This window comes from Brassica oleracea, chromosome C2, assembly GCF_000695525.1.
Source record: "Brassica oleracea var. oleracea cultivar TO1000 chromosome C2, BOL, whole genome shotgun sequence".
Lineage (NCBI taxonomy): Eukaryota > Viridiplantae > Streptophyta > Magnoliopsida > Brassicales > Brassicaceae > Brassica > Brassica oleracea.
Window position 1 is genome coordinate 50,741,570 of NC_027749.1, and position 27,275 is coordinate 50,768,844.

Sequence of the window (27,275 nt, forward strand, 5' to 3'; positions counted from 1 at the left end):
CGTCGGAATATACCGACGAACTTCCGACGACTACAACGGTTACATTTTTTATCGGAATGTCGTCGAAAAGTCGTCGGAAAATTCCGACGAACCGTATGTCGTCGGAATTCCGTCGGAAATGGCCGACGGAATTCCGACGACTTCATTTTTTTGGATTTGGTCGGAAATTTGTCAGTATTCCGTCGCAAATGTCCGACGACCTTGGTGTCCGTCGGAAGCTCCGTCGGAATTCGGAGTGTTTTCTTGTGGTGTTAGTTTTAACCAGATTTTAACTGAAAGAATTTAGGGATTAATTAATAAGCAATGCAGCTCTAGGACTTGTTTATATAATAATACTGGACGAAGCGTACGTGAAGACTGAAGAGAAAAATATTGTATGTTATGTCTTGAAATTATCGTAGTTGATAATTAAGAAAACTGAGCTTTTACTGCAAACTTAAGAAAACACATTACATTTAAAAACACTGGTGCATCTCGTGGAATATTGCAATTCGACCTAGTTAAAGATAGCCGCATAAGATTTTGTCAAAGTTAATGGTCTCATCTTCAAGATCAAACCCGATGTTATAATCGCAATGCCGTTAATGTCCCAATGATGTTAAGATAAATATCTTATGGGCTCATCACCACATCTAAGCAGAAATATTCATCTCCAGATTGGTGGTGGAATAGGCTGGTTGGATCTAACACTAAAGAAGCCCCTTTGTAGAAGGTCAATGCGACGGAAGGCAGCTTGCATTGAATGGTACCATTGTAACTTACCAATCGACCATCGCTAAAATTGTATAGATACTCATCAAGTTTTCTGTCAGTATGACTCTTGAGCTCGAAGTAGGATCCTCCGGCCAAGTTCAGCAGACTAGTCCCTATGTCGATGATTGTGTTTCCTTTAATGGGTGCCAAATTTTTTTGGAATATCTCTTCCGTTGATACTGACGGTCTCCAGGTCGACATGGTAATGATCATGCCTCATAAATAATGATGTTGATTGTCTCATGGCCCTTATTGCATCTCCAAATGCTAGAAATCTATGACCGGAGTTCAGTTCACTACTTAATGTCTCAAAACATAGGGAAAACTTGTTGTCAATTTTTAGAACTGATAACTTTCCGTACGCTAGCACAAGTAGACCACTTCCAACACTGAATTCATTGATGATATCATGTGCACATCCAAAGTCAACATCTGGCAGTGAATTAACTATCTCGTCGTCCGTCTCAAACCGCATAGTTATTGTCTTTATTTTCAGACTGGGTCTCTTTGTTCGAGGTTAACTCTACAAAGTAACAATAATAAACTACTTGTCGCTCTCTATATTATCTAATTAACCAAAACAATTATTTAAAGATATAATTCATAATGTTTCTAAAAAGGAGATATAATATATAGTGCAATACATAATTAGTACATTAAGGTTACTTCCAGATTTTTGTCAAAAAAAAAATATATTACTTAGAGAAGGTTATCTATAATATTTTACGGTAAGAGGGGAACTGACTCCGGAAATGGAATGGCTTATCAATATTATCTTTTTCTAAACAAACCAATATGCAGTTGTTGACAAAAAAACAATATGCAGTTATTACACCTCTGTAAATCTTATTACTAATAAATTGCTTCTCCTAGCAATTATATGTAAACCATTTCATTTTTTTATAGAAAAACAATCTCTAAACTGTCATTTTATAAAGTAATCTAGGATGAAAAGAAACATTATTTAATCTCGTTTTTATTTTTGTATTGACATAGAGGTACGTCAAATCCTATTTGCTAATAAAAGAGGTAACTGAATCCTCATAAGTGTTAAAGATGAGTTACTTCAACCCAATAATAAAAAGATTTGCACATCAGAAACCAAGAAAGAATAGAACCAAAACCAGTTAAGATTCTACCATAGGGGAAGTTAAGATTACTTATAAATGATCATGGAATCAAGTTTTTGCATATTTAAGTGGTGTCTCATAATAATATTTAAGTTTATAATTGTTTTGTGATCAATACGCCACTAGTGAATTACTCTCTAATTAGATTTTGAAACAACTACATCCAGACACGCTCATTAAAGCATTGAATTTTTTTGGTCATTTAAGACATTGATTATATACCACACATTATATTCATGGCACACATTTTGCTTCATACAACTGCCATTATTTACACCATACATTTTAACCATGTTACCAGAGGCGGGACCCACTCAGTAAGAAAATGTGTTAGATGACACAGGTAAATATTCAAATATGATATTCCATTTATTTCAAAATGCTACATATTTTAGACATTTCACACATTTTAATAAAATATATTAAATTTACATAATTTTTTGTGATTATTTTTTTCTATAATTTTAACCCAATAAAAATCTAATAAGTGTAATTAAATTTTTTTGAAGTTTGCAATTAGTTAATAAAACATATATTGAAAATACAAAAAATATATTTTTTAACTTTACGAAACGGAAAGAGTATATCGTATAGAATTTGCTAAGAAATAAAGTCACCAAGTGGTTTTTTCCTCAACTCTGACGCCCCTTAACCCATCTATGCCTAAAACTACCCCATTGAGATTTTTGTTTTTTGCTAACTACTTTTGTTTTAAGAGGACAGTTTCTTATTATTAAAGAAAAAACAAGAACTAATTATCGAGTTGTAATTAAATTATTAAATTATAATTAAGCTCTTCAATAATAAAAATTGGTCATTAGTTTCTTTATTCTAAAGTCAAGTCAATTTTACCTACTTTTTGTTGTCCTCTGCTTTTCTCTTTGTCCTCTTTGGTTTGGAAAGAAAAAGCGTACTTGTACAAAAGCGATCAGCCTCTTCAATAATACGATGAGCATGTGAGAAGTTGTTGAGTGACGAGTGTCTCATCACATCGGCGGAGATGATGATGGACAACACGGCTGAGGCTGAGTACACGAGGGCTAAAACGTCGGTTTGGTGGGACATTGAGAACTGTGCTGTTCCCAAGGGTTATGATGCTCATGGGATCACTCAGAAGTTAACCACAGCGCTGGCTAATATGAATTACTGTGGTCCTCTCTCTATCTCTTCCTATGGCAACACAGATCTCATCCCTAAAGCTGTTCAACAAGCTCTCTCCTCCACTGGAATCTCTCTTAACCACGTCCCCTCCGGTTAAAATCTCTTGATTTTTATAATACATATATAAATTTTGGATCGGAATGGATTATGTAGTTAAGAGTTTAGGTTCAAGGAGCTGTGCTTATGTTGTGACGGACCCGATGCATTTCTAGACCATACACTCTACTAAAACCATACTAGATGTGTGTTATGTTGTAACTGATCAGATGTGCATTCCTGGATCCAACCCTTGGCTTAGTATATATTGTCCGTTTCGGAATTAAATCCTTGCAGATTTGTATTGGATCGGTTATTTTCAAAAGGCCTCGTACTAAATAGAGTTATATATCAGACTTTTTTTTGTTCTAATATCCATTGCTGGATTTGGATTACTTACTTATTGTAACATTTTATTTATTGCAAGGAACTGGATTTGGGTATGGTCGTTGAATCTCATGTCTTTTTGGTTCTTGAACAGGAAGGAAAGACGCCAGTGACAAGAAGATTCTGGTGGATATGTTTTTGTGGGTGGTGGAGAATCCTCCTCCGGCTAATATAATGCTTATCTCCGGTGACATAGACTTCTCTGATGCTCTTCACCGGCTGCGAATGAGAAGATACAACATTCTTCTAGCACACCCTCAAAGAACTTCACCTTACCTGGTTGCTTCTGCTAAGACCTCATGGCTCTGGAGAAGCTTATTATTAGCAAGTGGGAGTTCTCTCACACAGTGTGAATCCTCAGGGGTACTTGAGAGCTCTGAAGTATCTAGTGAAGATGTTTCTGAATCCACACAACCAATGGATTCAGGGTCTGGTTCTAGTAGGTCTGCGCGAAGCAAACTCAAAGGAATCTATGTCCCAAAAGCACCAAACGAGCTCTTAGTAAAGGAGACGAATAGAAAGAAGCTTCAGAAGAAATGTAGTGAAACTAAAAACGTTGAAGAAAGTGTTCAAGAGAATGACCAGGAGTCTTTGAAGGGCTTGGAGAAACAGAACAAGGAACTGATGGAGACTATTGAAACATCTGAAAGAAATGTAGCTCCTCTCCATGTAGATCATGTCTTCAGTGAACTAAGCCGCGACTTTCCGGTGCCCAAAGAAGTGAGGTAAATTCCAGTTGTGCCTCTCAAATGTCACATTTTTAAGTTGATTCTAATATGATTGTGATAATATAAAGCTCTTACATCGAGTGTTTTACTGGTACATGACTAATATATAAAAGACTTGGACCAATTTATCTACCGTCAATTGGTTTTAAGTTGGAAGCTCACGAAACTTTAACACCGATAATAGTTTTGTGTAACAGAGAGAGTTTTGATGCAATCCCCATGAAACTAGAACCTACACAAAATGAGATTGTGATTGAGGAGTTGGAAGGCATGCTCAAACAGATCTTACAAATAAAGCCAGGTGAGCTAGAAAATGAACCTGTAGGCCTGAGTGAGAATCTAAAGGAGGACATGAACAAGAAGAAGAAAAAGAGGAACAAGAAGAAGAGTAGAGTGATTGAAGAAGATAAAGCTGAACCATATGTTTGCAGTATCTGCAGTGTTATTTGTGATAGTCCTGCCATGTTCGAGTCTCATCTTAATGGTCGTAAGCATGCTGCTACCATTGAGAAGCACGCAGAGGTAAGTTGATGAGTCTGTTTCTGCCTTATCTCTAGAGTGTCTCAGTGTGAAATCAAAGGTTTGATTATGATAAAACGTTATTATTGAAACAGGCTCTACTTGGTGATAAGCAAATACCAGATGATGTTATTCAATATAATGGTCACTTGATAGATGGAGAGGCATCTGAGAACATCGACTACTTTGAAGACGTACCAGAGATTGATTACAAATCTTTTCCAAATGAAGAAGCTAGGTAAACTTCAAACTTGGCTTATGCCAAATTGAAGTATTCTTATTTTGAAAGTCTCCTGCAGGGAATGGATTGATGCCATTTTCAACACACCAGAGCTTTCACAAGATGCAAATCTGACCCGGGAGTTTGAGAGTATACTAAACCAGAGCCTGGAGATGAACTCAGGCGGCTATGAAGGAGTCACTGAGCATCCAGAGGAGTTCAAGGACAAGGTGAGTAAAGATAAATCTGAGTCTGAAGCATATGTGTGTAGTATCTGCAGTGTGGTATGCGCTTGTCCAACTGTCTTTGAGTCTCATCTGATGGGTCGAAGGCACGCTGCCAAGGTAAAGAAACATGCAGAGGTAACGTTTAGTAGTTTTTGGTTTTTTAACGCTTAAAGTAGTCTCACTGATACTTGTTAAACACTGAGTGTACAGGTTCTCTTTGATGATAAGAAGATTCTAGAAGAAAGCCTTAAAGAAAAAGATCACCCAGAAGACTCAATGGTCAAGAGATTAGAAGTTTCTCTAGAGGATACGTCAAAGCAGACGGTGGTTGAGGCTGGAAGCGCATCTGAGCTTGTGGACGTGACGTGCAGTTCCCAAATTGATTTTAATTCTCATCTGACAGGTAAGAAGCATGCTGCCACTGTGAAAAAGTATGAACCCGTTGTGAAGAAGGAAGGTGCCGTGGTGAAGAAGCAAGCTGGGACCAAATTTGCTTATGTTAGAAAGAATGGGCCTTAACTGGGCCTTTGTATTTTCCCGCCCTCAATAATTATCCACTGTTATGTGGTTGACAAACAAAATACTGTGATTAGTGGGCGGCCACTTAAGGCTTATGATTAAAATGTGTGTATTTTCCAAATAAAAGGCTTATGATTAAAATGTAAAATCTATCTCAAGTTTGATTCGTATTTTCTTGTATGCGTTTGAAATCACATACTGAAATATCATTCATACCTACTAGAACGTTGGGACGAGATTCTACTTTTTTTTTTTTTTTTTTTTTTTTTTTTTTTTTTTTTTTTTGATAATCCGGGGGTTCCCCACTTACGTTCACCTGGGCCGGGTTAGGCAGCGGTCCACTTCACCCGGGAAGGCTTTACCTGGGCTGGGGACAAGGCCCAACACCCAGTACCGCATTTGATGACAGGATGGGCAGTTCCCCTCCGCCTGGCGTCGAACCCGTGAACATGACAATTGGTCCACAAGGTCCTTACCAAACGAGTTACCTCATCCCGTCGAGATTCTACTTGTTAAATAAAATTGTGATGAATGGGCATATCACACGTGCATGTATGCATGGTCAAACTATGTTATTTTAATGTTAAGTATGATATTTTAATCTTCAAGTAGATGATATTTTGGGCTACATTATATCATGTTGTTTGACAAATTCAACAAAGAAGGTTGTTTTTGGTTAAAAGTTGATCGATAACATGTCCCCAAACGTCAAAAATGGAAACTGGGAAAAATAGACAGGGAAAAGAAAACAAAAAGTAGAAAATAAAAAAATATTGACCATTTCTAATTAATGATATTTAGTTATTAAAAATTCTAATTTTTCTGCTAAATTTATTGTATCTTTTGTTGAAAAATAATTATATATATTTGAGAATTATAATGATTGATTATTCAGAATGCAATGACTTTTGTTAGAAACCAACGTATTTTTAACACGGTGAAGGCAAAAAAGAAGAGTGTGAAATTAATAAATTTTGTTTTATTTAATAGATAGAGACATATATATACGTTTATTGTTACAAGATATTTCGTCAAGACCAAACCCAAAGACTTTTGAACTCAAATTATGTCGTTCCGAGTCTTTTCCGCGTTAAATCGTTTTCCTTTATTTTGATCCCTTCTTCTACGCATTGGTTTCGTCCTTCTTAAACACTAATCTTCATCTTCTTCTTCTTCGTTCTCCTCTCCTCTACTACTTTGCTCATCCAGGTAACCTCCCTCTTTGCTCAATTTCAGATTTTTCATTCTTCTCTCCCTCTGGTAGATTCTGTTATTCTGTTTCTGTTTCTGTTCGATTTTTTGCTGTCTGATAATTATAGAAAGTTATCGTACATCTTCCTCTTTAGCCACTTCACTTGTCTCTGCACCATCTGCTCCTTTATTTCCAAGCTGTCTCCTTTTGAAACACTAGTTGCCAATAAAAACAAGTACAATGAATCTTCTTTTTTTTTTTTAATTATTTATTTATTTTCTTCGTTACCTTAACTTCTATGCTTTGTCTTGGACTTGATCAACTTCAAAGCTTTAGTATCTCAAAACCCCTTTTTTAATCTTACTTTTGTTGTTTAGCTTCCAAGTTAGAACCAAAGCATCAAATCTTGACCACTGTTTGGTTTCTGCAGGAAAGTTTATTACATAACCAACCCAAGTATTCGTTTGTCCACAAAGTTTTTAAGAGACAATGTTCGGTTTGAATAAATCACCAGCAAACCTTCCCAAGCACAACTCAGCTGATCCTGGATTCCACAAACCAAACCCCTTCGATTCAGATGATACCACCCTTAACCCCTCCAAGAGAACTTCCTCTGAGCCCTCTTTGGCTATCATGACCAACCCTTTTGATGAGGTTGAGAAAGGGTCTAGTAGTAGCTCTTCCAAGCAGTCAGTGACTTCGAACTCTAGATACCAGTACAAGAACAATTTCAACGACTCAGGAGGTGTTGAGAACCAGTCTGTTCAGGAGCTTGAAGGCTATGCTGTGTACAAAGCTGAAGAGACTACAAAGTCTGTTCAAGGTTCTCTCAAGGTAGCTGAAGAGATAAGGTCGGATGCTACCAGAACTTTGGTCATGTTACATGACCAGGGTGAGCAAATCACGAGGACGCACCATAAAGCTGCTGAAATAGATCATGATCTCAGTAGAGTAAGCTCTCTCTCTTGTTTTTTTTTGCTTATTAATTGATTACAGATGAGAGTATGTGTTTGTTTGGTGTGAAACAGTGTTCTAAAAATAGGCCTAGTTGGCAAACCAGACCTTAACAAAATGATTTTCCTAGACCGATTTTTATAGACACTAAAAAAAATCGGTATAGACGGCCGTCTAATCAATGATCCCAAAGTTAGGACCTGGCTATTTCTTGAACGTTGGTGTGAAATAAAATAATGACATGAGTCACATGAGGTATATTGATTAAGATACTTTGATTTTTCAGGGTGAGAAGCTTCTTGGAAGCCTTGGAGGTATGTTTTCAAAGACATGGAAGCCGAAGAAGACTCGCCCTATTAATGGTCCTGTCATAACTAGAGGTTTGCTTCTTGGTTTATTCTCGCAGCTATTTTACCTTCTTTTTTTTATTAATTGCATGATTCCTATTGTGTGTTTTTTAGATCACTCACCAACGAGAAGAGTTAACCACTTAGAGAAAAGGGAAAAACTTGGACTGAGCCCAGCACCAAAAGCACAATCAAGAACCAGAGAACCTCTTCCTGAATCAGCTGATGCTTATCAGAGAGTGGAGGTTAGCACTTCTCTTCCCTATCTTGTTTTTTTTTCTTTCAGTGGAACCGTACTATACTCTTGCATATGAGATTAAGGGCCGGTCTTTAAGATTTTGAGACTATAAACAATTTAGTAAGGGATTTATATAATTTAAAAAAAAAAAAAAATTTTGGAGCCTTTATTGCTTCATTAGTCTATGCTCAGGACCGGTCCTAGATGAGTGTTGCATGAACATGATGCAAATGCACAAAGATCCAAACCCTGAGACATTGATTAAAAATCAAAAGCTAGCTAGCTTCTCTTGACATTTGAGTATAAAAAAAGTTATGTAATCTTACTAATTTATACGTTTCTGACAGATGGAAAAAGCTAAGCAAGATGATGGACTTTCAGATTTGAGTGATCTACTAGGGGAGCTAAAGAACATGGCAGTTGACATGGGAAGTGAAATTGGAAGGCAGAAAGATGGTCTTGATTATCTTCATGATGATGTTGACGAACTCAATTACAGAGTGCAACAATCAAACCAACGTGCCAGCCGTTTGCTCAGGAAGTAGATGAACATAGTTATATGTTCATTACACTCCTTCCTCTAGTGTTTCTTCAGTGAACTTGTTGCTTATCATGGCGTATACGTTTCTGTCTATGTTTATATTAGATATTTATTATGAAAGAACAAAAATCTTAATAGAATACAAGCAAACATATACTTTCTCAAGAAATTATGACAACAGAAAGATGATGTATGAATCTCAGATTGATGTAACTTAAAAGCATCAGTGCTAAAGGTGGGCATACAAAAGTTGGAATATTCCTATGTAACACCAGTAGAATCGTGTGGAATTATGAAGAACAAAAAGAAGACAAGAACTCTTTACTCTGGTCTCTGCTCTAATCCAAGAAATCTCTCTCATAGTTTACTCCCCTCTCTTCACTTGATGAGTATCCTCAAAGGTTAGGATGCACATGCAGTTGCGTAAAAATCGAGTTCAGCTTGGTTGGAGATGAATTACTATGGTAAAAAAATGCATGACAACTTGTTGTATCTTTATTTAATTAGAGTATTGATATTGTTACCTCTATAATAGCATTTAGAGATAAAATTGCTCCAACCCACTCCTATTTCTTTTTTTTTATAATAGAAATTGCTATTTTTCTCTATTTATAGAAGAATAAATAACAATTATCAATTTTTACTTTAGATTTAGATATTACTATTTTAGAGGAATACATTGAAGCATATATCACCTGTATTATAGAATTCTTTTATTTTAGAGGTGAAAATGGCAAAATACACTGGAGATGCTCAAACAAATTTATTAACATACCAAATTTCACAGTTTGGTAAAACATATGCTTTGATATATCCATTTTTCTTAATTTATGAATTATTTCTCTCATCTTTCGTTTTTCTTTTAAAATATATTGAGGAATATAATAATTTAGGATTTTTTTTCATATACAAAATAAATTATTTTCTAAAGTGTTACGAGTTGTTGCATATTTATATTAGAATGATTTTTTCGTGCTTATACTTTTATAACATTTACAAATAAGGAATATTTCCAATAAGAAGTTATATATCACAAAAGGCTAGAAAACATCTAAATTCAAGACTTTTGCATACTTTTACACAAAAAACATAAGCCAAATATGAAAACAATTTGAGTAAAGTATGAGAATAATATATGAGATAATAACTTAAGAAAGCACATGCAAAGAAGGTTTGGGTTGTCTCCGGCCACTCGCTTGGTTGATGAGAATCATAAGGCTGAAGAGGTAAATAAACTTCATAAGTTATTCTTTTTTTTCTTGGTGAGAGCGTTTTTCTTGTTGAGAGCGTTCATGTTGGTGAATTAGCGATCAAAAGGTTAGAATTGCGGTTTAAAACCCTAATCTTGTTTAGAATAATTTAGCGCTAATTTGGTTAAGTGTCAAGAAGTAAAGTATGTGCGGAGGAGAGCTTATTCTGAATAAGTTAGTTTACATTTGGTTAATTTATTTTTCTTATGATTTTGTCAATTAGTTTTGGAATATTTCTAATAAGAAATTATATATCACAAAAATGGGTAAAAGAACATATAAATTATTTCAATACTTTTGCATACTCTTACATTAAAAACATAAGAAAAACATGAGAATTTTTGGAGAGATATATGAAAACAATATATCTTTTACATAAATAAAATATGGGATAACAACTTAATAAACACATATGTAAAGCTACTACAAAACAGAGTATAGTACGTGCAAGGGGTAGGAAAGCTCCAGTCTCAGCTCACAAAGCTACTACAAAACAAAGCACAATCCTAGCTAAGGACCTGAAATTTGTAGGCCGACGATGAAATCCCAAAAAAACTTTCGGTAGGAAATTATGACGTCATTTTTCTCATGGAATATGCGTGGCTTAAATTTTATATATCATCAATTCAAAATAATCTATTTTCTAAATAAAATACGGTATTTCATTAGTTGGTGAAGATAATTAGTAATATATGTATATATTTCTTTAACATTATATATTTAAATAGTAGCAATTAAAAATAACATTATTACCGATATAATTACTATAACAAATTAATTGAGCTTATGAAATATATCATCATTCCAAAATTAGTTGATAACACAAATTAATTTTGTGTTACACAGAATATACGATATATAGTAATTGTTTAAAAAAAATGAAATCTAGCATGTTTCGACCAAGCTATAATTGTGCTTAAGTGCTAACTAACATAGTCCATGATTTATAAAACTAATCTAACAATCACAATCTCCAATTATATATATTCCTAAAACTAATCTAACCGACAAAATATTTACAAAATTCATGATTTATAAACTAATTCAATCTCCAATGATTAGTGTGTTTCTTGGATTAATGTATCTAAAAGCCAATAGAAATATTGATATGGAAGGTTAAAGCAAATGGGCTATCACAAGTCTTTGAGATTCCACAAGTTGAAAGCTTTGATAGCTTTGTTTATCACAAAAACTAAAGGGTATTTCATTTCTCTTTTTGGGTAAAATGTTAATAATTTTTCTTTCTTTTGTTGATTGAAACACTATCTAACTCAAGATTTGTGTGATCTAAGATTCATTTCATTAATTTTATGCTTATTTTGATTATATTTTCTTTGGCAAGAAGATGTTTCAATGGAAGGTAGAAAAGTGGTAACAGTGGCTCTGTTTGCTTTCCTGTGTTTGAATCAGATGATTGCCAAAGACACCAAATAAAACTTGATCTTCCAAAGGCAAATCCAGTATTAATTTCATAATCTAATTTAAGTTTTTGAAAAAAAAAAATTAAGCTTTCTTGTGCTTATCTGATTATCTTTGCATCAACAGAAGGATGTTTCCACATAAGGTACAAGTAGAGATGAAAAGCAACTAAACAGCTAAACATTCGAATTCGATCAAAGAATCATTTCTACATAAGAAATCAGTATATGGAAAACATAAATGGTTAGTCCATTTCAAATAAACTATACAGATTGTTAGTTCTTTTCTTTATTTCGAATTAAATTAACCATCTCTATTGTATAAAACATAATAACACAATAACTACAAAATAAATCCCGCACGGTCACACTCTTAAGAATACTCGTCTTATTGGTTATCTCTTCAAGAGTCTTTCTTACAAAATAGTAATAAAAGACTCAAACAAAAACAAGTGTGGAAGGGAACGCAACAGAAATAACAACCAACAATGTCTTCTCTTCTTGTTTCTACTGCTAACAAGAATCTTCAATGAAAGAAAAATGATCAGGCCTTGGATGTCATGATCTCAATGACAGCAGTCCATGTCCCAGCCACGGCTATCATAACACCAATGAGGAAAACAACAACATCTACCACCTTTCTTGCAAAGCTCAGCTCCTCTTTGAATGCCTGTAAATGGAAGAGCGATGGCAAAACAAATCCAAGCATCACACAGACACTGCTCCCAACAAGAGACAAGAAGTCTGCAAAATTAGGAACGAGCAGGGCAACGAGAGTGACCACCAGCACAGTGGACCAACGAACCCAAATGGAGTAACTAGAGCTGCAGAGACGGCGCTCGATGATTTCATAGACAGGATGCATCATGAGTGGAAACGTGAAGAAGAGGTTGATTGCTAAGCCTAGCTGAACAAGAGTGCTCACCAAACCTACCCCTAGGTTCGTGGTGATGATATCTTTAGTCTCATCTCCATAAGCCATGTACCCTAGCAGCCCAAACGCTCCGTACATGATAGAGATTAACCCCATGGCTAGCCCCAACGCTCTACCAAACTTGTCTTTGTACTTAGCCTCTAGCTCCAAAGGAAGTACCTGTAGACATGTTTCAACCAGTGTTTTAAAAATAGGTCTAGACGACGTCTGCTTAAACAATAATCTTCTGTACAAAACGCCTAACCACCGCCTAGCGAATTTTTTTTGAACATTAGTTTCAACAAAGACAACAACATGAGATGTAATAGAGAGGAAAGTGATTCTCTTTTACCATTCCAATCCCTTCAAACAACTCCTAAACAATACTTTTCTAGCGATTTTTTTGAACATTGGTTTCAATACATATAGACAGGAGATGTAACAAAGAGGAAAGTTGTGGTCTTTTACCATTCCAATCCCTTCAAACGCATACACAGCAACTCCTAAAACAATAATCTTCTACATAATGTCTAATCACCGCCTAGCGATTTTTTGAACATTGGTTTCAAAACATAGAGACAAGAGATGTAATAAAGAGGAAAGTTGTTGTGTTTTACCATTCCAATCCCTCAAACAAGCGTACACAGAAACTCCTAAACAATACTTTTCTATAAAAAGTCTAACCACCGCCTAGCGATTTTTTTAACATTGGTTTCAAAACATAGAGACAAGAGATGTAATAAAGAGGAAAGTTGTTGTGTTTTACCATTCCAATCCCTCAAACAAGCGTACACAGCAACTCCTAAACAATACTTTTCTATAAAACGTCTAACCACCTAGCGATTTTTTGAACTTTGGTTTCAACACATAGAGACCGGAGATGTAATAAAGAGGAAAGTTGTTGTCTACCACCACCTAGCGATTTTTTTAACATTGGTTTCAAAACATATAGAGACAAGAGATGTAATAAAGAGGGAAGTGATTGTCTTTTTTACCATTCCAATCCCTTCGAACGCATACACAGCAACTCCCAACCCATAGAAGAACACAGAGAAGCCACCAAAGACTCTCAAAGGAGGTCTTTTCTTAACAAAGATAAACACATCTTGAACCATAACCACCAAGGTAGCCGCCACGTCAACAACATCAGCGAATATACTCAAAGGAGCCAAATGGGTCAGCGTGGGGATCGAGTTAAGGCCCAGCTGAAAAGGGAAACACCCCCACATGTACACAGAGCTCGGATCAAGCCCCAAGATAACTTCAGTCCCACGACTAAGCAAGTTCGCCATGGTGGTGGCGACGAAGATCAAGTAGCTGACGCAGAACCCGGACTGGGAGAGGACGAGCATGACGTCGACGACGAGGCGGCCGGCGGGGCCGCAGACGGCTTCGCCGAGGTCGCCGAAGGAGGTGATGGAGGAGAAGCCGGGGAGGGACTCGAGCTTGCGGCGGGTGCGGACGAGGAGCATCATGCAGAAGAAGGTGAGGGAGGAGACGAAGAAGAGGGTGAGGAGGCCGAGGAGCCATCCGGTTTTCTTGAAGGTGTAGGGGAGGCCGAGGACGCCGGCGCCGACGATGGCGATGAAGACGTTGGCGAAGGTTTTGGGCTGGGAGGAGAGGGTTCGTGGGCCGAGGAGAGGGGTGTCTTCTCGTGGGACGTAGAGGGAGTTGGTGGATGATCGGAGGGAGGGTAGGGAGTGTGTGGACGATCCCGAGTCTTGATCGTACTCCAACCCCATCTGGACAAAGATGATAACTAAGAAAAGAGACAAGATCTCTCTCTCTCTCTCTTCAGATGTGTGTTTGAGGCTATGGTTTCTTGTTGGAGATGATAAAGGTCGAAACTTTTAATCTGATCAACTCTTCACCACATCTCAGGAGTCTTCTTGTTAATCTGAGCGATACAAAAAAGGTACGAAAACGACAAAGTTTTTGTTTTTTTTTTGACTTGTACTATTATGTAATGGACCGACACATGTTACTTAGTTTAACCATATACTTTTGTAATGAGCTGTTTTGTTGGATTTTGAATGATTTGAAAAAGAATATTAAATAGAGATCAAATCAAAGTGAATAAACGAAATCAAAGTGAATAAGGAGGAGGCGACAGGTGTGTAGAGAGATTGAGAAGTTTTCAGAAATGATTGAGGAGGTGTCAGCCAGTAGGAGGAAAGAAACGTGGAGGTTGCTGACGGCGCACGTTTCTTTTCTTTTTTTCAACTTCTACACGCTTCTCTGCTCCTCTTTGGGCTCTCTCTATCTCTCTTTGGGCCATGTGTGTGTGAGTGTACTCAAGCTTGAGCTTGTATCATCATCATCTACAGGAGATGGTCGGTTCAGTCATCTTTGAGATCATTTGATGGTGTCAGTGTCCTCCAAGACATGTTCTCCTCTTAGTCATAACTTGTGTTGCTTTAATGATCAAGCTTCTGTGCTTTGTGCTTTATTACTGCTTTTGTCATCTAGCTGTAGTGGAACTAGATCATTTTGTCTTGCTAAAATTAGACTCGTTTTCAACAGATGGAAAAGAAAAGCAAAGCTACAAGATGGGTTTGAGATTTGAGTGATCTGTTGGGGGAGGAGCTAAAGATCATGGCGGTTGACATGTGGAGTGACATAGAAAAACAAAACAAGGGACTTGGACATCTCTTCATCATGATGTTGAAGAATTCAACTTCAAGTGCAACCAAAGCAGCAGCTGGGAAATGGATGAACCGAGTTATACATGTTCATCACAGACCTTATTTTGTTTTAATCTTCTGTGAATCTTGTTGAAACACAAGCAACCATATTGTTGTTGTTCTTCTGTATCATACAGATTTGTCTCCTGACAATTCATAGATAATGTGTATGAATCTATAACCTAACAGCATCAGAGCTAAAGATAGACGTAAACTACAGAAAAGCTGGGAACATTTCAATGCAACACAACTGCAGAATCGTGTGAGATTTTATTATTAAGAACAATCAGCAAAAATGACTCTTTATCTCAGCTCTAATACAAGATTATTCTCTGATCCTCTCTTCACTCAATAAAGGTCTGAAGCCATCAAGACACAAATATTACACGAGAATCACACAAAGCAATGTCTCATAGTTGGAAAAGAACTAAGAAACATGACCAATAACAATAACAAATAGCTTTTTAAGGGTATTGAAAAAAGCCCAAACATACATATCCACTACTGAAGCTTGAGTTCCATGATGTTCTTGGTCTTGGGAGGATACGCCAAGTAAACCTTGACCACCCTCTCCACAACCTCCAGCTGCTTCTTACCTTCAGCATAAGCCTCCTCCACCTTGGACGGGTCGGCGAGACTCTTGTTCATGCGGAACCCATCCAAGGTCCTTCGCTTAGCGTACTCCCTGATGTTGTAGTCAGGGTACTGACGCCCCGCTCGAAGCAGGGAGCGACAGAGGCTGATGACTTGAGCTTTATCTACCATCGCAGTGATAAAAACTAACCCCTTTTATTGGTATAAAGCCTGCTTACATTAACAAAGATAAAGAGTTAAGATAAGGGGATAAAGACACAAACTTTGACATAGGACAAGAATATTTTATAGGCAGAGGAATTGGATTAAAAGCAAAAAAGAACCGAACTTTCTTCAGATAATCTTAACATTAAACAGCTTCATTGAAACCAATGCTAAAGAGGCAATTAAAAACCAAACCTTTTAAACAAAATAGATTAAATTGACTCTAAAAACAACCTCTTTAGACAACCAAGAAGGGAACTTAATAGCCATACACATACTTAAAGAGTTATAAACTTGAACTTTCTCTACCACTGCAGTAATGGACACTAACCCTTTATTGTACAAAGCCTGCATAAACGCAATTCAATATAACAACACACAATCTAGGAAAGTGATTAGCAGTGCCAAAACAACAAAAGAGAATGAGTCAAGATAAGGGCTAAAGACACAAACTTTGACAAGAAGATTTTGTAGACAGTGTGGATTTGGATAAAAGCAAAAAAGAACCAAACTTTCGCTCCAGAAAATCAAAACTAGTGAGGAGATTCATTTATCAGCATTCAATCTCTAACATTAGCAACAAACACTTAATTGGAAAAAAATATGCTAAAGAAGCAATAAAAAAACCAAAACTTTTTAAACAAAGCCGATTAAATTGTATCTAAAACAACAACTTAACAGCCGACATAAAGTCCTAAACTCCACCCAAAATTTGAAAGAATTGTAGATACAACCAAAAGAGACAAGAACAGCTAATTCGCACAAGAGGATCCAATCAAATTCAGACAAGAGTAGAATTCGAGTAAACGAAACTCCAAATTCGTATAAAACATACCTAAGATGAAAACGCAGAAGTGTAATTAGTCCCCTCACGTCGTCGACAAAGGGGGGAGCTCGGCGTTGAGATTCTCCGTGTTTTTTTTACATATAAACCTAGTAGTTAGTTAACCCGACCTGAACCGGGAAATTATAAAAAACGGTTGAGTAATGGGCCTGACAGTGAGGCCCGTTATATTGGGCTGATTAGGTGATAAGCCTATATTTAGTAAACTGTATGACGTGGCATACTCCACGAAAAAAAAACTTATCTCGTCTTGTCTCACTGTCAAGTGTCATGTCAAACTCTTTCTTCTCCGATTCTTGGTCGAGCAAACCTCTAGCGAGAAGAAGATCTGCTTGTCTGACATGCATAAATCAATCTTCTGTTTGTGATATATGTTGAACTTGTGTCTGAGAATGTAGCCAACTCTGTTTTAAAAGCTTGGTTTGGTTTAACCGGTTCTTAATTAAACAACTATGAGCAAACCGGTTCTTAACCTTACCCTAGACTAGAGTAACTAATTTTTCTACTAGCAATACTAAACCGGACACGGTTTGGTTTCTCGTTTTCGGTTTAAGAATCTCAGGAGGAAGAGAAGAAAAAAAAAGAATGGCTTTCCCTTTTAATTTCTTGGATCTGTTTTGTCTCGTTCACACTTAAGCTGTTAAGGAAAATAAGAAGAACAATGGCTTCTTCTAGGTATGAGCTACTTGTGATCTGCGTCTTGTCTTTCTTCTTTGCTCTCTCTCACTCCAAGACGTTGAAGGGAGATGGTAAAGTCTGCTTTTTTTTTCCACCGTCTGGTTTTGTGTTTAAGTATCCTCCGTCCATTTCTTAATTTCTATAGCTCTTTAATAGATTTGGAACATACCCATTATCAAGATTCGTAGTATCTCTGTACAGAGTTTCATTCTTTCGACCATTTAGAGCATGTTTATCCGGGGTCTTTTAATGGGTGAGTCCCACAAAACTCTTAAGTATCGGTTATAAAAATTACTAATTAAGAACTGATTTTAGTGAGTTTCTTACCCTGTTTGCGCAACCACTCATTCGTGGCAGCCCGTGATTGATTTGCAACCTAGGGATAAACATGTTCTTATGTCTGAACAATGAATAGATCCCATGAAGCTAGTTACTTTATATATATTATTATTAATATTAGCTCTCTTTGCTCATTGTATTGATCTGTTTGCACAGTGCAAGATTTGAGTATTCATGGGTAGGCCATCATCCTTGAGGAGATGGAGATCTCCCACCTTGGTCTGGTGTCACAAGGAGACTATAGGGTTGTCACAGAACTGTAAGTCCTACTTTCTTCTTCTTGTTCTGGCTTTAATGTTTTCTTCTGTATTTTACTTGGCTGAACTAATTGCTTTTGAATCTGTCTGATTTGCAGAGAAGTTTACGCGGTTTCGATTGTTGGACCGTTCCCCATTGCAGTAACAAACCTTTTGGATTTAACCAGACTGTAAGTTGCTTCCATGCACCTTTCATATGTGCTGGCATTAGGTAGATTAGAGATTTAATGTTTAAGATGGTTCGGACTGTTTCAGGGATATACATAACAACAAGCTCACTGGTCAATTGCCTTCACAAATTGGGCGGCTGAAACGGCTGTAAGTACTGTATGTTCCTTGTGCGCTCTATACATTGATTTTCTGTATTTTTCATTTTATCTTTCCAACACAGATTGGAACTATATGTTATGTGACAGGAGTGTGTTATTATTAGTATCATCATATCATGCCAATGCTTCTAATTACTTTACCTAATCATTTACTCTGTTGTAAGTTGTAACCATTAGGAACCTGAGGTGGAATAAACTACAAGATGTGATTCCTCCTGAGGTTGGTGAGCTGAAGAGGCTAACCCATTTGTAAGTTACCATTGTGTTTCTTGTTTAGCTTCTGATGATTATCCATATTGCGTCCAAATGAAATCTGCAATAAACAGTATCTGGATTCATTGTGTAGGTATCTATCTGTCTTACAACAAGTTCATTCGAAACATTCCTTTTGCGCCATTGCTCACATTCCTAAGCTGACATTCCCTGTAAGTTTTTTTGTTTTGTCTTTGTCTTAGATTTGCTTACAGACAAAATGTGCATTCTAATGGGATCATTTTGAAACCAGGTATCTTGATCACAACCAATTTACTGGGAGAATCCCAGACGCATTCTACAAGCATCCTTTCCTCAAAGAAGTGTGAGTTCTCACCATACATTGGAACCATAGAACAGTGAAACTGTATAAGAGTTTAAACCATCTGAACGAGTTTGAGATGTTTGAACGAAACATGTTTCAACTTTTTCAGGTACGCTGAAGACAACATGTTCAAACAAGGCGTGAACCCAATTGGTACACATAAAGTCTGACAGAGTAGAAGATTCTAGAGAAAACGTCTCAGAACTACCCAGAGATGGTTCCCCACTTCAGGTTTTTTTTTTCTTTCATCCCTATATATTATTTGTGAAACATTACAACTTTTTTTTGTAGCCACATGTCATCACTAGAATGATTCTTAGAATTATTAGAGAAATAGGCTGGTCCATCTAATTATATAATAAGCTTTTCATTAAACTAACCATAAATTCATTATTAATGTCATTTATTATTTCCTTAAATAAAGATTACGGAATTGCCTAATGTGGGTAAATTATATATGACAATTAATGATTTTGAATAATAAAGATCTGATAAAAAAATGTATTTTCTATCAAATTTGTTTAATTTAAAACTATTAAAATAATTTTTAAAAAAACACAATAACCATATTATAAAAATTTAGATTTTTCTGTATATTTTATATTTTGAATTTTAAAAAATGACCATAAATTACTAAAACTGTTAAAAGTCTCACATTCAAATTTTGCGATCCATGGTTTAAAATTTTTGTTATAACAAAATACAAATGATTACAAAATCATACAAGTAAAAGTCTAATTTAATTAATCATTAAAATTTAATATATATATATATATATATCATTCTAAATTAAACTATAAACCATATTGAAAAAATAAATATTTTAGTTTCAAAATTTACTTTGAATAATTTTTTTTGATAAAAGTTTTGAACTAACATTGATAATTTTTTTTAAATTATCAATTACTAAAATTATTAATCTCACAATGAAAATTTTGTTATCAGTAATTTAAAGTTTTTGCTATTAAAAATACACATGATAAAAAAAAACATATGAGTAGAAAGCATCATTTTAAAAAAAGTTAAAAAAAAATAGAAATTAATATTAAAAATATATTATGTATGTTAATATCATTTAAATTTAATTACATATCCTATCAATTTTTTTTTAAAATAATGTTTGGATTAATAAAATTGATTTATACGTTCGCACCAATTTAATTAATCTAGTTATTATGTATTTGTATGGTCTTCTAGATCTTTGCAAATGGAACAAAAGCATCATACATAACAAGTTACTATCTTTCATATTGTATAGTTAAAAAGACACATTCCACTAATCTATATTCCTTCTTAATCATATAGAAGTATCCGCTTTATAGTTTTTTTTAATTAATATATAGACCAAAAATGACAACACATTAATTATTAATTGGATCTAAAGTAACATAAATAAGAAATTTAATAAATTAAAAATAAAACTTAAATATTAAGAGATATAGTTATAGAAGTTGCCCTCTCCCTCTCTCTCTCATAAGACTTTCTCCAAAGGAAAGATTTTCTTCTCTCTCTCTCTATGTTGTTTTGTGTGTGTTTACTTTCCTAACAATCAAACCTACTTTTCTTCTTTCATCAATTTTGTTTCCCAAAGTAAAGAGAAAAATAGTCTCCCTTGGTAAGGCAACCTTCTGGTTTTATATAATTTTATTTTCTTCTCATCTTCTGTTGATTATTTTCTTCATCTTCTTGTGTTTGTATTTCATTTCTTGAGCAGCAATCTAAAGGTATCATTCTCTGAATCCTTGATTTCTTGTGTTTTATGTGTGTTGGTTAGGTTTGAGTTTGAAAAACTGTTGGTAGGGCTTTTAAGCCTGCAGAGTAGTCCTCAAATATTTGATCATATCTCAGTTTTAATTTTGTCACGATCAGATTACAGTTTTGTCTTTTAGGTATTGATGTCATTGATGACTTGTTGGCATGATACACATGTTTTGATTTAGACTCTTGAAAGTCAACATGTGTCCTTTGGATGTAGATTCCTTCATTTAAAAAATGTTGAAATGAAGAAGAATGTTTAGTCATCTTTGGTTATGTAATTTGAGTACAGAAAAAAAAAAAGTTCGTTTAATTTGATATGTTCAAAGTTATTCACTCTTGTGATTTATAGATGTCTGAAGAAGGTTCTGTGGAAACGGTACTTGTAAAGGACGTGGGACCCGTGGAAGATGTTGTTGTATCTGAGGCACCCAAGGGTCAAGAAGAGTGTGTATCAGAGACTAAGGAAGTGCCTGTCCCTAAGCCACCAAGTGTGAACTCAACTAGAGCTGTTGGTACACGAGCAGGTAAACCGCAGGTTAAGTCCCGTTATCGCGGTGATCATCATGTGAGCTCAATTCATGATCACTGCAAACATGGGACACATGGCAAGAGGTGTGATGATCATGATGACGCGGTGAAACCATGGAAGGTGGTGAGGAGAAAGAGTGTTGAAGCCTCAGAGACGGTTAAAGTTGAGACTTCAGGTTTGAGAAGGAAGCCGTTGGCAAGTGTGACCAAACCAGAGAGCTCTGAGGCTGCAAAGAGAGATGTGTTGGCTGTGAAGAAAAGTACAAGTTCACTTGTTGTTAAAAAGGTTCCTGGCTTGGGAAATGAGAAGTCAAGTTCTGCTGTGAAGAAGGTTTCAAGAATCAGTGTTGCTCCAAAGAGTCTGAAGAACAAGGAGAAGGCAAAGACTCAGACAATTAGCGGTGAAGATGTGAAAGAGAAGACAGTGTGTGTTGTTGAAGCTAGCGTCAAAGGTGTTCAGAGTGAGAAGCAAGCATCATCTGAGAAGAAAACCATGAGTGATGCAGAGCTTGAAGCAGATCAAACCCCTGAGAAGAAGATTAGGCCTAAGAGGATGATGTCAGGTGTAAAGGTGAATGTAGCTAACCAGCTGAGTTTCAAGAAAGGGAAGACTCTTGAACCAATACCTGAGGACGCTTCTCCTAAATGGATCAAGTTCAGAAAGAAGGTTGTGCAGGAACTGAAACCCCAAACCGAAGGGAAGAAGAAGAAGAAGAATCTGAAAGGTACTGAGGCAAGAAGTGATTCTTGTGAAGGAAGCAAACGTGAGAAGGTTGTTCTGAGGCATCAGAAAGCAGAAGGGAAGAAGAAAATGATGACACTGTTCAACAATGTGATTGAGGAGACAATGAATAAGTTGACAAAGGTGAGGAAGACCAAAGTGAAAGCTCTTATTGGTGCTTTTGAAACTGTGATCTCTCTTCAGGACAACAAGACACCTCAGAAAGTTCAGAGCAAGGCCACAACATTTTAAGGTTTAGTACTTTGGGTGGCCAATAGTGAAACAACAGAAACTTATTTGTGTGTTGCATATGATCGATATAACATGCAATATTTCAAGCTTTGAGAGCTTATTTTGAGAGGAAGAGAGCTAGATATTGTCTTGTTACTGTCCTCGAGAGAGCAAAATGATTTATGTATGTACTTTTGACAATGACTTGATAACTGAAGATGAAGTTGTAAAGATTTCAAGTCTTATCTATTTTCCACAATTAAAGAAAAAGAACAGTTTATTGTTTTCTACAATCATGATCTATGTAGCAGGGAAGCGATGTCCATTTCCAGTTTTAGAATCGAAATCGAAAATTTATGGAAGCTTTCAGCCTCTCCATTTCAAAATCTTTATAACTTTTTTTAAAAAGAAAAACACATTAAGTTTGTGTTTCCATTTTGAAATCTTGCGTTTGCGTTTTGAAAATTCAGTGTTTTATATAAAATAACCGAAATCAAAAGTTTATGGAAGCTTCCAGACTCTCAATTCCAAAATCTTTTTATATATATATATATATATATATATATATTTTTTTTAAAGAAAAATGTATTAAGTTTGGGTTTCTATTTTTAAATTCTGCGTTTGTGTTTTGAAAATTCAATGTCTTATATAAAAAATGTGAAGTTATTTTTATAGGGTGATTTTATTTTAGTGGGTGTTATTCAATCGGTGATTTAAAATAAATTTTCAAGTTTTGTAATCAATTAAACTTTTAAACTTTTTTTTTGATCAAAAAACTTTTAAACTTAAACATAGTTTTTAATTAATGAATTCTAAAATCTCTGCAGTATACCTTGGATTTTGATTTATTTGTTCACGAGAATTCACCACAAATGATTGGAAATCAATTTTAAATACAAAGAATTTTTAGATCTTTTGAAGTTGAATAACACTAGATTTAAGAAACATGATTTAAATAATTCACTTAATAACACCAGATTTTAAAGTAGAATTTAGAATCATCATTCGAATAGATGGACTTTACTTAGATTTAAACTCTATTAAAATACATCATTGAATAACACCACCTAAATTAATTCTCCTAGATCATTTATAAATGCATAAGAATAATTTATATAATATTTATAGAATTTTATAAACACAATTCCACCCCCAAAATACTAAACGTTAAACAGTAACCACTAAATCTAACCCCAAATGTTATAGTGTTTTTGATTGAGTGTATATTTAAAAATTGGTAACCAATTTAGGATACTTTAAAGAAATTATTGATAAAAAAAATCAAACTAATATACTGACCAAAACTTGTTGACACATTTTAATAAGTAATCAATTTGTAGATTCTTTTGCATATCTATCAAGACTTGACTATAATTTTCAATTAATTTTTTTTTTTAATTTCTTGGTTCTTTTTCTCAATTCAAATATTATTATTTTGGTAATATTTTATTCAAACATAACATTTGATAAATTGTTGTTTGACTTTGTGAGCTCAAACATTTTCTAAATTGTGTATAAATTCGTTCATCTGATCCAATAAACTATCACAAAACCAAAAATCATATATATAATCCGATAAATATGAGTAATTCGGTTTTTGTAGTTTCTTTCGTTTTAATGACCATAGTTTCCCCAATTTTCAATGCTAAAATAGTGTATGGTATCACTTGTGGAATGACGAAAGACTCGGTGAGACCTTGTTTGGTCTTGGCACCAGGTCAGGTGCCAACAAGACCTTGTTGTGATGCTCTTCAAGCCATAGAGTTCCAAGCAACGACGAAACAGATTCGACAATTTTATTGCAACTGCTTTAAAAATGTTATCCATTCATCTCCATATGTAAAACTTATACCCTTGCCTGGACTCTGTCGGATTCCTATAACTGGGATTTTAACCTCACCTAATGGTTGTGATAGGTATGATTAATTTTTATATTTATTTTTTAGATTAATAATTATAAAAATTAATTTTTATGTGAAACAAAAAAAATTGTTACGTGCAGGCTGAAATCTTCCACCAATATTCATAGTCATGTTTTTCAAATTTTTAATATATATATATATGATATATTTTCTTTTATTCTTTAGTTAATTTATAATTTAACTTTTCTAATTTTTATATAACTTGTGTTTCTCAGCATCCAAGTCTGAAGCAAATAAGAAGAAGAATATGCAAGGGCAAGAAGATTAATGCGATTACTAATGTATCAAAATATTTTCCAATAATAAGATAACATTCCGTCTTTTTAAATCATTCATGAGCATATTTTCTTTAATTAGGCGACAAAATTCAGCGACTATAATAGAAATAACATAACACTAAAACATTTTTTTTTTTGATAACCGATTGTCATGGCCCCACCGTGGTGGTCCAGACTAGAGACCAAACCCTTTAGCGGCGCGGACGCACACCCGAAGGTGGGTCATGGCCAGACAATGGTCTTCGATCTCGGGCGCCAGAGCAAGTCCGCATGTAAATTCCCTGGTGACCAGTGCGAATCGAACCCGGGGACCGTACTTGCAGCCGCAAGCCGTACACCACCAAACTACCTCTTCCTGGTTCATAACACTAAAACATGATGTGAAAACACACCCGTTGTTGAGATTAGTGGTAAGAGAGCCAGAGATAATCTCTCTCTAGTGTTATGCTTTGTATTGAACAATGTAGTGCACCAGAACCCCATATGTAAAAGTAACACATAAAAGATAAAATTCTTAAAATAAAAATTAAAGTAAAAGTAAAATAAGCCTAGACATTAGTGATATTTTTTGATTTTTTTTTAATTTAGAACTTTTGTATAATTCGTAGAATCCTGCATCTGAGTTTTATAATGAAAAAAATGTTAAATATTATATAATGTGTATACATTTATGTAGAGTTTGGTTGAGAAGCTCTCTGCATATGACACGTCGGCGTATTCATTTTTAAACGCTGTGAGACTGCCACGTGGCAAACATAATGTAAACCCATTTAATGACAACTAGATTTTGATCTGTGCACCCGCACAAGTGTTTAATTTATCTTTTATATAAATATATATTTGTTGTAAGTAGACAATGTTATATTATTATTTTTTATTAAATATAATTTTGTTATTCTTATTAGTATAATATAATATTCTATATATTATATTTTTCAAAATATGTTGCTATTTATTTTTCTTGTCACCGTTATATATCATATATGTGTCATTATATAATTAATCATATTTTATATGTACCATCATATAAGTAATCATATAATTAATCATATTTTTATATGTACCATCATTTAAGTTTGTGTTTGAAATTGAGCTTTGTATTTTATTTTTCATATATATATTTAAAGCATTTTTATAATGGTTATTGGAAAATATTTTAGTAAAAATCAATTTTTGAATAGATTTATATTGTGAATCAATTTTTGATTTAAATCAATTTTAAATTAATATTTTGATTTGAAATATGTATATAAAATTTAAATTTTGTGTTATGATTATTTTAGACAAAAAATGTTTTAGGTAATTAGATTGTGCTATTTTCGTATATTTTAAAGTTGGCTTAGATATATAGTTTCTCATAATATAATGAACTTCTAATTTTTTTGTAATGACATAAGTCTATTACTTTTTTTTTTTAATATACTGGTATACATGTTTCAAAACAATATTATATTCTTTTTTTACTGATATACATGTTTCCAAACACTTCCTAAATATACTTCTACTTTAATAAGATAGATATGTATCTTTCATACGACTTATAATCTTCCTTTCTCAAAAAAAAAACTTCTAATCTCTTATCCTATCTTTTTTTTTGTACCCTTATTTATATTTTCTTCTGCTCCTATCATCAATGCAGCTTCTAATCTATTTTTTCTGACATCAACAAGAACATATTCATGATGAATCTGTAAACCAAACTGGTAACTCTGCATCCATATGAAGTTATGAACGATGAAAAACGGTTGTTTCCTGGTATTGTGTGCGAGACTGTCCTCCCTGATATTCTTCGTTCGAGGTACATGAATGAGCCATGCATGGTTGAAATTGCTTAAGACTGGTAATTCTTCTGGTTTCGAAATCATCTTCACCAATTGAGAACAATCTGTTGGAAAAGTAACATTAAACTGCCATAAATTCCCCATACACTCCATTGCCTAAATGAATGCCCTATCTCCACACGAAGAGGCGAAAGACTAACATTAAAATGTCGTAAATCGATTAGCTGTTCTTTTTTTGGCAAAAAAGTTATAAAACAAGTTAGCTGCTAAAGAGTAGTGCTAAACATGTTTGTATATGCTATTAGCAAGAAAATAAATGGTAATTTACCAAGTTTTGTTTTTTTATCAAGAAAATATTTCAGGGAGATATAGATAAAGAGGCAATAATTTTGGAGACATATAGCATTATACGATAGTTCTCGTGGGAAAAATAGGTAGTCGACCGAAAAATAAATGATTATGTTCATCATTTAAGTGTGTCAGAGCATCTCCAATCTACTCCATATTTTACATAATTTTATAGAGTAATGCTTTTACCATTTGTTCATTACTCCATGTCCTATTTTATTTTGGAGTAAAATATGTAGTGGAGTTGGAGATTTTTTATACAACATTTTTTATGTACCAAATTATTAAAGTTGCACGAACACAAAGATTATAAGAACTTCTCTTCTAATTAGATTTTGAAACTCTCTCAAAACTAAACCTTTCAATGTGTTTCTCTTGATGGAACATCTCTCCATGAAAACTCTTAATATAGGACGAAGCTACATGTTTTCCTAAGGGCGAAACTACATCTTTTCCTATAATAATATGGAAACATTCCTAAGCTCGATATGTTTTCCTTTTTCCTTAACCCATCAAACTTCACTTTAATGAGTTAACTTGCTCCTCAAGTTAATTGGAAGTATCCAACATTCTCCCTCTTAATTCCAACTTGAATCTTAGGTATGTTGATCTTCTTAACTCCGATGAACTTCCATAGACCGTTAATAGGTGCATCGCATTTCTTCGATA

At 34.7% G+C, this 27,275-nt stretch overlaps 7 protein-coding genes across 12 annotated transcripts; 4 read left to right on the top strand and 3 right to left on the bottom strand.

The window, feature by feature from the left end:
- Positions 1 to 500: 500 nt before the first annotated feature.
- Positions 501 to 973, bottom strand: LOC106324542. Its single transcript, XM_013762494.1, is given in 3 exon segments — positions 501 to 570; positions 572 to 909; positions 911 to 973. Coding segments are annotated over 3 exon segments (471 nt in total).
- A 1,770-nt stretch (positions 974 to 2,743) lies between these two features.
- On the top strand, positions 2,744 to 5,828 carry LOC106327752. 3 transcript variants are annotated; one of them, XM_013765994.1, is made up of 6 exons: positions 2,744 to 3,136; positions 3,562 to 4,192; positions 4,390 to 4,717; positions 4,810 to 4,952; positions 5,014 to 5,296; positions 5,372 to 5,828. In XM_013765994.1, the coding sequence occupies exons 1-6, from the start codon at positions 2,884 to 2,886 to the stop codon at positions 5,678 to 5,680; spliced, it is 1,947 nt and encodes a 648-aa protein (XP_013621448.1). In that variant the 5' UTR covers positions 2,744 to 2,883; the 3' UTR covers positions 5,681 to 5,828. The 3 variants fall into 3 exon arrangements, with proteins under 3 accessions (XP_013621448.1, XP_013621450.1, XP_013621449.1); XM_013765996.1 differs by having other exon boundaries at positions 2,745 to 3,136; positions 5,014 to 5,278; XM_013765995.1 differs by having other exon boundaries at positions 2,746 to 3,136; positions 4,393 to 4,717.
- Positions 5,829 to 6,716: 888 nt separating this feature from the next.
- LOC106322715 (SNAP25 homologous protein SNAP33-like) lies at positions 6,717 to 9,497 on the top strand. Its single transcript, XM_013760836.1, has 5 exons — positions 6,717 to 6,889; positions 7,303 to 7,823; positions 8,113 to 8,206; positions 8,288 to 8,418; positions 8,759 to 9,497. The coding sequence occupies exons 2-5, from the start codon at positions 7,362 to 7,364 to the stop codon at positions 8,954 to 8,956; spliced, it is 885 nt and encodes a 294-aa protein (XP_013616290.1). The 5' UTR covers positions 6,717 to 6,889; positions 7,303 to 7,361; the 3' UTR covers positions 8,957 to 9,497.
- A 2,422-nt stretch (positions 9,498 to 11,919) lies between these two features.
- Positions 11,920 to 14,453, bottom strand: LOC106326996 (amino acid transporter ANTL3). The gene is made up of 2 exons (XM_013764985.1): positions 13,529 to 14,453; positions 11,920 to 12,713 (listed from the first exon to the last, which is right to left on the bottom strand). Exons 1-2 carry the CDS (start codon positions 14,273 to 14,275, stop codon positions 12,165 to 12,167), a joined length of 1,296 nt encoding a protein of 431 aa, XP_013620439.1. The 5' UTR covers positions 14,276 to 14,453; the 3' UTR covers positions 11,920 to 12,164.
- A 1,015-nt stretch (positions 14,454 to 15,468) lies between these two features.
- Positions 15,469 to 16,953, bottom strand: LOC106326998 (LYR motif-containing protein 4B-like). Of its 2 annotated transcripts, none has more exons than XR_001267377.1 (2): positions 16,851 to 16,953; positions 15,469 to 16,021 (listed from the first exon to the last, which is right to left on the bottom strand). XR_001267377.1 is itself a non-coding variant. In XM_013764989.1 (2 exons), the coding sequence occupies exon 2, from the start codon at positions 15,980 to 15,982 to the stop codon at positions 15,719 to 15,721; it is 264 nt and encodes an 87-aa protein (XP_013620443.1). In that variant the 5' UTR covers positions 15,983 to 16,024; positions 16,851 to 16,925; the 3' UTR covers positions 15,476 to 15,718. The 2 variants fall into 2 exon arrangements, 1 of the variants encoding a protein (XP_013620443.1); XM_013764989.1 differs by having other exon boundaries at positions 15,476 to 16,024; positions 16,851 to 16,925.
- An 85-nt stretch (positions 16,954 to 17,038) lies between these two features.
- LOC106324543 (probable leucine-rich repeat receptor-like protein kinase At5g63930) lies at positions 17,039 to 18,879 on the top strand. The gene is made up of 6 exons (XM_013762496.1): positions 17,039 to 17,608; positions 18,033 to 18,135; positions 18,232 to 18,303; positions 18,389 to 18,451; positions 18,640 to 18,711; positions 18,789 to 18,879. Exons 2-6 carry the CDS (start codon positions 18,077 to 18,079, stop codon positions 18,877 to 18,879), a joined length of 357 nt encoding a protein of 118 aa, XP_013617950.1. The 5' UTR covers positions 17,039 to 17,608; positions 18,033 to 18,076.
- An 88-nt stretch (positions 18,880 to 18,967) lies between these two features.
- LOC106326997 lies at positions 18,968 to 22,536 on the top strand. Of its 3 annotated transcripts, XM_013764986.1 has the most exons (3): positions 18,968 to 19,039; positions 19,149 to 19,270; positions 21,147 to 22,535. In XM_013764986.1, the coding sequence occupies exon 3, from the start codon at positions 21,147 to 21,149 to the stop codon at positions 22,296 to 22,298; it is 1,152 nt and encodes a 383-aa protein (XP_013620440.1). In that variant the 5' UTR covers positions 18,968 to 19,039; positions 19,149 to 19,270; the 3' UTR covers positions 22,299 to 22,535. The 3 variants fall into 3 exon arrangements, with proteins under 3 accessions (XP_013620440.1, XP_013620441.1, XP_013620442.1); XM_013764987.1 differs by lacking the exons at positions 18,968 to 19,039; positions 19,149 to 19,270 and adding an exon at positions 20,157 to 20,654; XM_013764988.1 differs by lacking the exons at positions 18,968 to 19,039; positions 19,149 to 19,270 and adding an exon at positions 20,677 to 20,763 and having other exon boundaries at positions 21,147 to 22,536.
- Positions 22,537 to 27,275: the final 4,739 nt, after the last annotated feature.